Here is a 12,473-nt window from a genome sequence, read left to right as displayed (position 1 = left end):
TAACAAGCTTCATATTTAACATGCAATGGCATTAACACAAAATCCACCTTGGCCAAATACCATTTCCATGGCATAACAAGGATTTGAACCATGGCTAACATGCACATCAAGTTAGCAACCAAAACAAGCATGAATCTCATGACACAACCTCAAACATACCTTAATCTTGATGCAAGTATAGCCAAATCTCCTTCTAGTTCTCTTCTAAACCAAGCATGAAGCAAAAATCCTCCTTTTCCTTAGTATTTTCGGCCAAAGAAGAGAAAATGGATGAACAAAATTTTTCTTTTCTCTTCCACAATGCACGGCAAGGGGGGGTTTCACTCACACACACACATTTTTTTTTCTTTCTTTATTACCCATACTCATTTGTTTATTGTTTCTCCTAGTGCACCAACAAAACATGTTTCATGACATGTTTAGCCCATGATTCCTTGTCATGGCCGCCACTTCATGTTAGGGGGGGGAAATTTGACATGCAAATCCCTTATTTTTGCATGCATTATAAACTAGTCATCCCACATTTCCCCATCATACTTTCAATGTTTACTACTAGGCCCTTTCTAGTGAAATTCACATTTATAACTCTAAATCGAAACATCAAAAATGTCACACATGAATTAACACATATTATAGGCATCAAAATAAATTATAAATTATTTTTATGCCTCAGTTTTGTGGTCCCGAAACCACATCCCGACTAGGGTCAATTTTGGGATGTCACAAGCTATCGGATTCGGGATCAAAGAAGTCGAAGTCATCCACACTATCGAAGCCCCATTTTGGTACAAATTTTGGTTGAACTTTGAAATGGCATGTATAGGACCATCCTTTGTTGAAGGTCATGTACCTTCCGGTTTGTGTAAACTTGGATAGCCATGCGAAAATGGCTTATATACGTTTTTAGCATAGAACTATAATCGTTTGTATGTTGACCCTTATGAGGTATGGAATTATTTTGAAACGATTAGCCATTGGAATGGTTAATCATGATCACGCTTTGTGCTATGTATGTAAAAGGGCCAATTGAATCATGGAAAGTATGAAATAGGTAAAGCCTACTAAAGGCAGATGCTGACAGCAGCAGTGACGTGGATGTGAAAAATCACTAAAAATAGTAGGAATGGTATTAAATAGCAAATAAATTATGTAAGTGTACCTTGATGAATCTACTTTCATATGGAAGAAACGAAATGGTCATATGAGTTATAAGTTAACAGATTTTAAAGTTCTTGTGAAATAGGGCCAGAACGGTTTCTGGATCCCCTGTTCCAACTTTGGAAAATCATTGTAAATTAACCAGAGATAATTAGGAGTCATTCCATATATGTGTAGATTCCTCTCTGAGTCTAGTTTCTATAGAAACAAACGGCATTAGTATTGAAGCCCTGTACAGGAGATATCCAATTCGTAACGCACAAAGGTCAGTGTAGTCGATCCCTACAACAGGCGAGACTTTAACTAATAAACTGTACTAATTGGCTTGACCAAAAATTCTAGAAAAAAATATGTAGATGGACATATGAGTCTAGTTTCAGGAAAAATTTACGGAACTGATTTTCGAGTTGTAAAACTCAAGTTATGAATTTTGGAGCGACTAGTACTCAGATTGGCAGCTTGTCTGAAAATTGTCAATAAGTGGGTTGAAGTCTGTTAACACCTCGCGTTCGACTCCGGCGACGGTCTCGGGTTCGGGGTGTTACATGGCTCTCCTGGTAAATGTATTGATTTCCACAACGAATGTAATTTCATAACTTGTGACAATCCAAGAGGCCGAAGTTCCATACCCGTCGATCAGATCTGATGAGCTGATGTACAAAAACAGGGCCTTCAATGCCTAGACGAGGCGATCGAAATGTTGAAAATTGGCCAACCATGCTGCTATGATATATTTGGATGAAGTGCATGCAGCTTGTAAACATGCTGCAGCACGATGCTTGCTGTAACAGCAAGGTTTTCTCTTTAGTTTCATTGTAATCAAACTAGTTGAAAATGAACAAGTTTGATGATAGCTTGATATGTTTAGGTGTTGAATGACTAGTTTAGGTTGCTTGTTTATGTGTACAAGCAATGTTTATCAAGTTACTAGGCTACTTTGTGGTAGTAGGTAGTATTTGGTGATGTATTTGACTATAAATGTATTGTTTTCTTATTGAATGAGTGAGCAAAAATGAGCTATCAGCCATAAGCTCTGTGATATCTCGAATTAGGGTCTAAATGGAATAGTGGTTTCGAAACTACAATTCTGAAGTAGAAAAATTTATTTTGATTAATTTTTATAATTTATTGAGTGATTAGATGCATGTGTTAGAATATCGATAGAAAATTTTGTAACAGCCAAATTTTTCAGTGGTGTCGAAAACAGTGATTTGAGATTACTAAATCTGAAGAGTAAGTTTATAAATTTTAACAAATAATAATTATAGGCCAAGTGCGAACTTAAAAGAATTATTTTTAATTAGTGAATTTTGTGATTTTAAAAGAATTAATCAGGTAAATTGGGTTGAAAACGAGGTATCGAGACCTCGGATTCATAAACCGAGCCATAAATATTTTTATAAATATTTATGGAGTGTTATTAAGTTAGTATTAAAGTTTCGTTAGAAAATTTTAACGTTTAGTTAGTCAATTAATTAAAAAGGACTAAATTGAAAATAGTGCGAAATTTATTAAATTGTGATTAAATAGTTTAAGTGATTAAAAATGAGGGATTTAAAAGGCAATAGGACCCAAATTGTATGGGCTGGACGGTTGGGCAAGAAAATCAGCAAAAAAAGACAAGGAGAAACAAGGGCAAAATGGGAAATTTTACGAATTAAACATATAAAACAAGACAAAATTGAAAAATCTAGAGATATCATCATTTTTCCTCAGCAAAAACGTCATGGGAGGTCTGAAAGCTGCTGGTTTTTCATACTTTGACATATGTGAGTTCAATTCTTGCCCTTTTCTTTGAGATTTTTATGTTTTTGTGACTTTTACAATTAGGTCCAAGTGTTTAATTCATTAGTTTTTGATTTTATGGAAAAAATTAAAAGCTATCATTGATAAGTGTTGGCTGTTTATGATGAAATAAAATGAATTTTAAGCTTTGATTTTGTTGTTTGATGATTTTATCAAGTAAATTCAATAGAAATTGATTTTAGGACCTAATTGTGAAAAAGTTGTGAATTAAGGTTTATTGTTAAAATTATGATTTTCAAAGGTTGTGTAATAGTTTATAATGATGGAATAAAATGTTAATTAAGAAAAATTAGCTTAACAGATGGACTAATTGAGCAAGGACTGAATTGTATGACGTGTGAAATTTAATGGAAAAATGGTAATAAACATCTTGAACTAAAACAGTTTTGGACAGCAGCAGTAGGTTAAATTTGAAAAATCACCATAAATTTTAAAAATCTAATTAGAGAATGAATAATATATGAAATTAAATCTTATTGAGTCTAGTTTCTCATAAAAGAAACGGTGTAAGCAATTGAATTGTAAATTATGAGATATAGCGAATTTTGTGAGACAAAGTCAGAATGAATTCGGGTTCCCCTGTTTTGACTTTGGAAAATCACCAAAAATTAGAGAAAATTAATTAGAGGCTCAAATTTATATGCTTAGAATCTTTAATGAGTCTATTTTCAATATAAATCAACAAGAACATTATCCGAGTTTTGTACTGTAATATAATTAATTTTTAGTGAAGAGAGGTCAGAACTGTCGGATAGTGAAACAGGGGAAACTTAAATGAATAAACTGTACTAATTGGCTAAACTAAAAATTCTGAAAATTTTATGGTGGAATTATATATGAGTCTAGTTTCAGGGAAAATTTACGGATCTTAATTTTGCACTCTGTAGCTCAAATTATAAATAATTGAGTGACTATGACTCGTGTGAACAGCTTGATGTGAGCATTAATAAGTAAATTGTGAAATCGTACTTACAAGAATGTTATATACATTAAGAATGTGGAATAGAGAGGAAGAGGAGGAAAATAAATGATATATGTTTATAAGAAAACAGTATGAGAATGATACATATCATGACATGTATATATATGACTAGTTTCAATATGATGCTTGTTGGGTATGAAGCTGGATTGAAATGTCTAAGGCAAGTATTTTATTCTGTGCATCTGAAATATGGTATTTTATAAAGATATGATCTAGCTTTAAATATGAATGCTTGATGATTAAGCTGAAAATATTTGGTAAGATGATAATCATGGTATAAAAGTATAAGTGGTACCATAATAGACAAGGTAAAATGAGTATGAGAGACACATGTATGATGACATACAAATGCTATGTTTGTAGTTTAAATGAGAATGTTTAATCATTAAATGAATACTACTTTATGTGCTTTTGATTTTGTATAAGTGTGTAAGAGATTAAGGTTGATCAAGGCTTGGAAAATAGCTTAGATATTGACCACACAGGAAGAGACACGGCCGTGTGTCTCGGCCGTATATGGAACACGACTTTAGGACATAGGCGTGCGATGTGGCCGTGTGCCCCTAAATTGATGATGATGTCATAAACAGAAAGCTCCACGGACAAGGGACACGGGCGTGTGGAATCTACACGGCCTAATCACATGGGCGTGTGGGTACTGTTCACAAGTAAATTTAAAAAAAAAATTAAGCGAAAAATTTTATGAGAAATCAGTTGAGTTCCGACTTGATTTTAATGTTCATGTTGGGCTTCGAGGGCCCAAATAAAGGTCGTTATATATATATATATATATATATATATATATATATTATCTCAGAAAGTGAATAGTAATATTTTGATTAATCTGTAAATGTTCTGTATGTACTGGTATCACTCTGTAACCCTTTTTCGACGACGGATACGGGTTAGGGGTGTTACAAATTTCATGAATTGCATGTCTAATTTGCCTATTAGGACTTAATTGCAAAAGTTGATAAATATGAGTTTTAGATGTTAAAGGATTTAATTGAAGAGAATAATTGAAGTAGAGGTCCTTAAATGGTAATTATACCATTAGGTTTTCATGGACAAAAATGGACATACATAGGTAGAAATAACCAAAGTTTTTAATGAAGGGTATTTTAGTCATTTGGTAATTAAAAGATTAAAAAAAGGAAAAAGATGGCAAAACATGTCCATCTTCTTCATTAGGACTAAATTTCAAGGATTCTCCATAGCTAGGCTTTTTTTCAAGCTTCCAAGCTCCATAGTAAGTGATTCCCAGCCCCGTTTTTAATGTTCTTTACGTTTTTGGAGTCCTAGTAACTTGATTTAGCTTATTCTAGCAATAATTTAACCTAGGGTTTATATTTGGAAAAATACCCATAGGTGAAATGTGTTTATTTGGATGTTTTATGGTAGAATATGAAGCTTGAAATTGTGTTAAATAACTTTTACTAAATGATTTTATATGAAAACGAGTAAAATGACATAATCGTTAAAAATACCTAATGTTTATAACTACATGTTAGAGTGAGAATTTGATGTTTCCATAGAAGGGAAAAATAATCAGCATGTCATAAAACATAAGAATTTTGGAAATATGCAAAAGTTTAGGGACAAAATCATAATTTTTCCAAAGTTAGAGTTAAGGACTATTTTGATAAATGTGAGTATTAAATCAGCTAAATGTGTTATTTTAGACCAAGAAAGACATGGAATCAACCTTGATCGGGGAAAGGAAAAGATTGTGGACTAAATTGCAAAATTTATTTATTTTGTATCGAGTTTTGTCAAGCCAGCTAGGAGATCAGGAACGGTCGGAGGTGCACTCACACTATCAACAAACTATTTCGGTATAATGACTTGTATATTTTGAGAATATGGCATGTATAGCATTATAATCACTTTTTGTATATAATCTTATGATATGGCTCATGGATGGCATGGAAATGTTTGAGAATGATTAGCTATTGGAGTGACTAATCAAGATTATATTTGATAACACGTAACCTTTATGTGCTAACTAATCTAGGGAAATCCAAAAAATGGTGAAATTGGCTATAAAACAGAATCACACAGCAGCAGTGACGTGAGTTTGAAAAATCACTAAAAATAGTAGAGGTAGAATTAGATGATGAATAAAATATGGAATTGAAGCTTAATGAATCTATTTTCATGTGGAAGAAACAAAATAGGTAAAATGGTTGTATTTTATGAGATATTTACGTTTTGGTGAAATAGGGTCAGAGCGATTTATTCCCTATTCTGACTTTAGAAATCCATCATAAATTGTGTAAAAATAATTAGGACTCACACTATATATGTATGGATTCCTTATTGAGTCTATTTTTAAGAGAAACAAATGACATGGTCATTGGATCTCTGTACAGAAAGAATTTTGATTCGTAGTGCACAGGGGTCAAAGTAGCCGAACTCTGAAACAGGGGAGACTTTAACTAATAAACTGTACTAATTGGCCTTACCAAAAATTCTAGAAAAAAATTATTAAGTAGATATATGAGTCTAGTTTCATAGAAAATTTACGAAATTTGATTTCGAGTTTCGTAACTCAAGATATGATTTTTTTAGCGACTGTGACGCAGATGGACAGTTTACTACGAGAATTGTTTGAACTTGTTTAAATGCTAAAATAAATTTAGTAATGTCTCATGCTCGACTCCGGTGACGGTCTCGGGAAAGGGGGCGTTACAAGCTCTCTTGCTGCACATTTGTGAGCAAGTACAAATATTTCTAAAATATCTTGCTGCCTTGTCTTTTGTCCTGTATTTCTTCCTTTGCTCTTCCTCATCTCCAACACGAAGGCACCCATCGTTACTTATATTTTTATACTCAACTATGAACTCAAGCTACATTTAACAATTTCAAACATATTTTGATTTTTCTATGATCGTTCCTTATAGGTTTCTAACATAATTGTTTTCGCCGGCATGATAAATATAAGAAACTAAATACATCTTCGACCTCCATTTACACCCATGATGCTAGGAGCTGGTAAGTTGTGTTTGGGACGTGAAATTCATCCTTGCTAGTTGAACTTGGAGCTGATTTCCTCTTTGGTCTCGAGAAAACAGAGTAGTCAGCCATACCCAAAGTCCTCTACCCATCAACATTCTTGAACCAACCTCCCAGCGTCTTCTCATCGGTTGAATAACCGTGATCAATATTGCAACTGCAGATGCCGTGCCTGATAAAATAAATAAGCCTGAGAAGGGCCCAGGTCCTATTCCTCGTTTCATGGTGACATCAATTGTTGAACTCGAACACTCTGGAAATGATAGTAAATCATCCTTCATTCGCTTGAATTTTCCACTCCCACATAATCGCACCATGGCCTCTGACATATATGGAGCAAAAGGAGAATCCCTTGGAAAAATCTGTAGAAATGAACATATGACATCCCTCAAAGCTTGAACAATATCTTAATAGAGTTACAATTGAAGAGTATGGTTTTTATTACAAATGAAGAACCACGTAAATTACGGTTGGGGCACCAAGATCTGAAACCTTTGCAGTATTTTGCAAGGAAAAGACCCGAATAAGGCGCCCAAAAGAATGCAGCCTTTATTTTTCCAGTTGATAGAGCTTTAGCATAATCATCGATTGAAGATTGAGCAATGTGCTTGATGTTCTTTCTTTGAAACCCAATGTACTCCACTAAATGATTGAACATAATTGAATCTTCCATATCACAACCCACAATAGCATTTGTTTTCTTGAGATCTTCTATATCTAAGCAAGATGATGACTCGGTGTCTGAGCTTGTTGTTATCATGGAAGTAAAGCTTTGTGTATAGGTTGAAGAAACAACCAGGATCAGGACCAACCATGGGGCCAACACAAAATGTGTTAAATTGCTCCTCGGTGATTCCCCTGCATTACAAAAAAAAATTCATGTAGTCCATACAGAACATGCTCAATAACAAGGTGAAATGCTTGAAGTTAACATAAATCTTACTATGCCCTCCATAGAAGAGGGTCGCCAAAGGGAACCAGAAGATAGCTCCAACAGATTCATGACCAGTTCTAGACTCAACTAACCAAATAACAAAAGCATTGAACACCGTCATAGCTGCAAAAGTACACCACATCTCGTTGGTGAAAGGCATCATGAATGAAAAAACTTGGTTCAGTTCAGGCTTTTTCTTCATCACTAGCATCGGGCCTACTTCGAAATATGGATATGAGAATTCTAAGAGATCGGACCCTTTTCTGGTCATTACTGTTAAGCCAATGGCTGCATCAAAAGTCTTCAATACATAAAAAAGGATTTGGAAATTTCAGTCAGTCAACTGATGCTTGATAATTTGTAGGAAATATAAGGAACAAAGTCACAAACTAACCCTGCGAGCAAGTGCCTTAAACAATTGATCATCAGAACCGTAGAAAGGAACCAGTTTATAAGTGGTATTGATTGGCATCACTGCAACAGCTTCTTTAAAAAGATCAATCCAAAAACCTTTTATTTGTGCTTCATTATGGTTCTTCTCGTCCTGGCTTATGTTAAGAAACTGCATGGGAATCGATCTTACTGGTACGGCAATGCTTATCTCTGTATAATAGTGAACTGGCTTGGATGTCGAAAACGATAAAGTTGCAGCCATTTGAATGATCCCACCTGTATTCGGCGTTGGATTACGGCTGTTCAAGTTGAAAGTGACTATGTCTAAATCACTAATTCCATCAGATTCCTCGTAAACAGTTGTCCCAGGCTTCAACCACAGGTAGTGGCCGATTAGACTGGCAATCTCGCGCGCAATTTCGTACATATGACGAGACATGTAACTCGTCGAAGATTCGTTTCCCATTGTTGCTTTATCTATTGCAGGCAGCGCACAAAGTACGTTTGCCTTGGCTCTCCTGGTAAACGCATTGATTTCCGCAGAGAAAGCAGTTTCATAACTTGTGACGGTACATAGAATCGGTAACCTGTGTGAAGTCAATTTTTTTATGGCAACATAATTTTGATAATCATCTGCAGTATTATCAACAACACAACACCTTTCTCCTTGTCAGATTCATACATTAATTCTAACATAATTAAAGTTCGATCATAATTCATAAACAAATATTATAAAACATTTTACCATATAGATCTATGGGTGTAACATTCCCAGGCGAATGGTTGAATTCTAACCGGATATCGTGTGCATCTGAGGCTTTGTTACAACACAACAAACATGAATCATCCTCTGTATCTTTCAGATCATCTCCATCTCTTATCCCACTACACTTTGATGACAGTATTAATAGCAAAAAAAAAGCAAAAAACTTAGCAGACATGCCTCTAATGACTAGAAAATCTTTGTATTTCTCCTTGAAAGTGGAAACTGAATCTCCCATTCGTTTGATTTGCAGAAAAGGGTAAGCTAAAATTACCTATTTCGGGTCAACTCTAGGACTTTCCTGGCATGTTCTCATACCAATGTCCACCACAAATTATGTTTAGGAACTACTTCCAGGACTTTCCTGGCATGTTCTCATGTCAATGTCCACCGCAAATTATCTTTTACCAACTACTTCTAAGTAATCTCTTAATAAGTGCTAGTTATTAATTGTTGTGGTTAAAAGTGGCATTTGAAAGTGTTTTTTTAATGCTTTTGAAAATGCCGCGCTATCATAACTAATAAATAAGAGGATAATACGTTTCATCATACTTGAATTCGTATATTACTACATTGATAACAATACTCATATTAATTAAGTTAAAACTCAACCCGTAAAAAATTAAAAATTAATTAAATTATATGATATTTTAATATCTTAATATAATGGTACATGAAGTATAAATTTTAAACACCTTTTAAGTAATTAATATAAAGTATTTATTAAATTAATGATAGATAAAATATTTTAAAAATTAAATATAATAATAAATTATATTAAATAATTTAATACAATGATAAATTATATTTAAATAATTTAATATAATGGTACAAAATATAAATTAATCTATTTTTTATCTACTTTTTAAATAATTAATATAAATAATAATATTTTTGATAACTTTCACTCCCAAACTCAAAAAGGTAAAAGTGCTTATATCCCAATTTTTGCATTTAAGTAGAAAAATAAATTTTCACCTTAATTTTGACCCCAAAAATCAGTTATCCTTCTCGGTGTAAAACAATTTTTCACCGTAATTTTGACCCCCAAAATCAGTTATCCTTCTAGGTGTAAAAGCACCTCCTTTGGAACCCTAAACGTAATGTACAACAAGGCTTAATTGTGTTTGGATTATATTGTGTTGTTTGGAAAATTGAACATCTTAATCACGTCAGCAGCACCTAACTAATGGAATTTATTAGTAATTTGATTGTCGGGTTTAATATGGTTTTCTTATTATACTCAAAGTGTTTTATATTTGGATAAACTACATAAATGATGTGTATTAAAAATAAATGTTAAAAAAATTTACTTAACAGCTACACTAAACTAACCAACTGTTAAGTATTCAACGATTTTAAATTTAAATTTGATGATATTTTATAATTTTATATAATTTTTAAATTTAAACAATTTAATAAAAAATTTCTAATAATCGAGTCATTATTTATAACGTTTATCTTTTACATTTTTGTATTCCACATAATTGTCTCCTCCCTTCTATGAATAGTAATTAAAACAAAAAATTTGGACCGTCAAAATGTTTATATACTAATTTGATTTAATATCCTATATAAACTTTGATTTTATATATTTATAATTTTAATTTTAATTTAATTGGACACATTTTAAAATATATATATATATCAATTTATTTTTATATTAGGTAAGTATAATTATTTTGTATTTATAATATATAAACATAAAATGATGTTATATAAATAATAATGTTAGAGATTTATAAAATTAAATTAAATCAAAATATCAAATTTATAATTACAAAAATTAAAATTAATGTATAACATAAACTATAAAATAAGGATTCTGAGAATATAAAATAAACTACCTAATTATATCTTTACAATTTATGGTGAATTTCTAAAGTTGGAGCAGGGATTCGAAACTGCTATGACCTGTTTCACTAAAATTCAAATATCTTGTAACATATAATTCCTTTACTGTTTCATTTGTTTCATGTGAAACTAGACATAATAAGCTTCAATTTTATATGTAGTTCATCACCAATTTCAATTTCTATGATTTTAGTAAATTTTAAACTCACGTCGTTGTTGTTGCGATGATTCATTTATGGCAAATTTCATCCCTTTTATGAGTTTTTATGCACTAAGTATCTTAATAATTTTCCTTAACATCAAATATAATCTAAACTAACTATTTTCATAATTTATCATTATCAAGCATTTCCTCAACCATTCCATCACCATACCATAAGATCATTTACACAAAAAGGTATATTGCTATACATGCCATACTTAAATTTACAAGCCATTACCAAAAGTCTTAGGATAGTGTGGTGAGCCTTCGACCTATCCCGACTCTGAGCTGGCTTGTCCAAAACTACAATGAGTAAGAAGGAGGAGTAAGCATAAATGCTTAGTAAGTTCATATGCAAATAATAAGTAACATAACAAACAGTCATACCAATCAACATTAGCATGTATCACTAAAACACATATCACATTTTAATCATTTTTCATCATCTTATTACCTTATCGTGGTTGTATTAATACTCAACCCGAGGGTTAAATACATACCTGTCCAAAATATCCATTTCACATCACTTACCAATACGTCTCTTTACATCTCGAATATTCCTCCATTTGAGTAGAACTTTACCGTTGAACACATCGAATATAATTGGATACATGGATAACTTGCACATAAGTGCCATATATGCAATCAAGCAATCATATAACCGCCCATAAGCGAACTCGGACTCAAATCAACGAGCTCGGCGTTCGCATCCATAAGTGAACTCGGACTCAACTCAACGAGTTCGGATGCCTAGTTACATCTCACGAACTCGGACTCAACTCAACGAGTTCGGACATTCGCATCCATAAGTGAACTCGGACTCAACTCAACGAGTTCGGATGCTCAACCATCCTAGTGACATGTCACTTGTATCCTAATCTATTCCTAAGGTTCAAACGGGCTTTTTCTCGAACACTTATCCTTGCCGTCTTCCGTAGAATGCCAAATCAATACTCAGTAACAATTATATTTAACAAGTAGTTCACATAATTTACATATTATTTGAAATTAAACACAAAGCATACATTTCATAATAAAATTCAGCATAACATATAATTAACATCAATAACTTAAAAATAACCATTATGCTACATTATTTACACATGAACTTACCTTGGTGCCAAAATACAAAGATTTTGCAATTTAGTCCACAATCTTTTCTTTTCCTCGATTGAGGTTGATTCCACATCTTTCTTGATCTAAAATAACACATTTAGCTTATTTAATACTCACATTATCAAATTAATCCTTAACTCAAATTTTGGCAAAATTACAATTTTACCCTAAACTTTTACATATTTACATTTTTGCCCCTAGGCTCGGGATTAAAATTTATTCCTTATTCTTATGTTTTACAACATGCTGA

General features: G+C 32.6%; 1 protein-coding gene and 1 long non-coding RNA gene across 5 annotated transcripts; one reads left to right on the top strand and one right to left on the bottom strand.

The window, feature by feature from the left end:
- The first annotated feature begins 2,850 nt into the window (after nucleotides 1-2,850).
- LOC128289243 (uncharacterized) lies at nucleotides 2,851-5,932 on the top strand. Its single transcript, XR_008278907.1, has 2 exons — nucleotides 2,851-2,927; nucleotides 5,629-5,932. It is a non-coding gene; the product is annotated as an uncharacterized LOC128289243 (long non-coding RNA).
- Nucleotides 5,933-6,455: 523 nt separating this feature from the next.
- On the bottom strand, nucleotides 6,456-9,506 carry LOC108465207 (glutamate receptor 3.3-like). 4 transcript variants are annotated; one of them, XM_053025029.1, is made up of 6 exons: nucleotides 9,326-9,500; nucleotides 9,034-9,173; nucleotides 8,290-8,921; nucleotides 7,905-8,196; nucleotides 7,407-7,819; nucleotides 6,456-7,323 (listed from the first exon to the last, which is right to left on the bottom strand). In XM_053025029.1, exons 3-6 carry the CDS (start codon nucleotides 8,752-8,754, stop codon nucleotides 6,931-6,933), a joined length of 1,563 nt encoding a protein of 520 aa, XP_052880989.1. In that variant the 5' UTR covers nucleotides 8,755-8,921; nucleotides 9,034-9,173; nucleotides 9,326-9,500; the 3' UTR covers nucleotides 6,456-6,930. The 4 variants fall into 4 exon arrangements, with proteins under 4 accessions (XP_052880989.1, XP_017621016.1, XP_017621015.1 ...); XM_017765527.2 differs by having other exon boundaries at nucleotides 8,290-8,875; XM_017765526.2 differs by having other exon boundaries at nucleotides 7,454-7,819; nucleotides 9,034-9,506.
- Between the last annotated feature and the right edge of the window lie 2,967 nt (nucleotides 9,507-12,473).

The sequence above is a fragment of the Gossypium arboreum genome, unplaced genomic scaffold, assembly GCF_025698485.1.
Source record: "Gossypium arboreum isolate Shixiya-1 unplaced genomic scaffold, ASM2569848v2 Contig00771, whole genome shotgun sequence".
Taxonomy (NCBI): domain Eukaryota; kingdom Viridiplantae; phylum Streptophyta; class Magnoliopsida; order Malvales; family Malvaceae; genus Gossypium; species Gossypium arboreum.
This window is presented reverse-complemented; position numbering and strand designations above follow the sequence as displayed.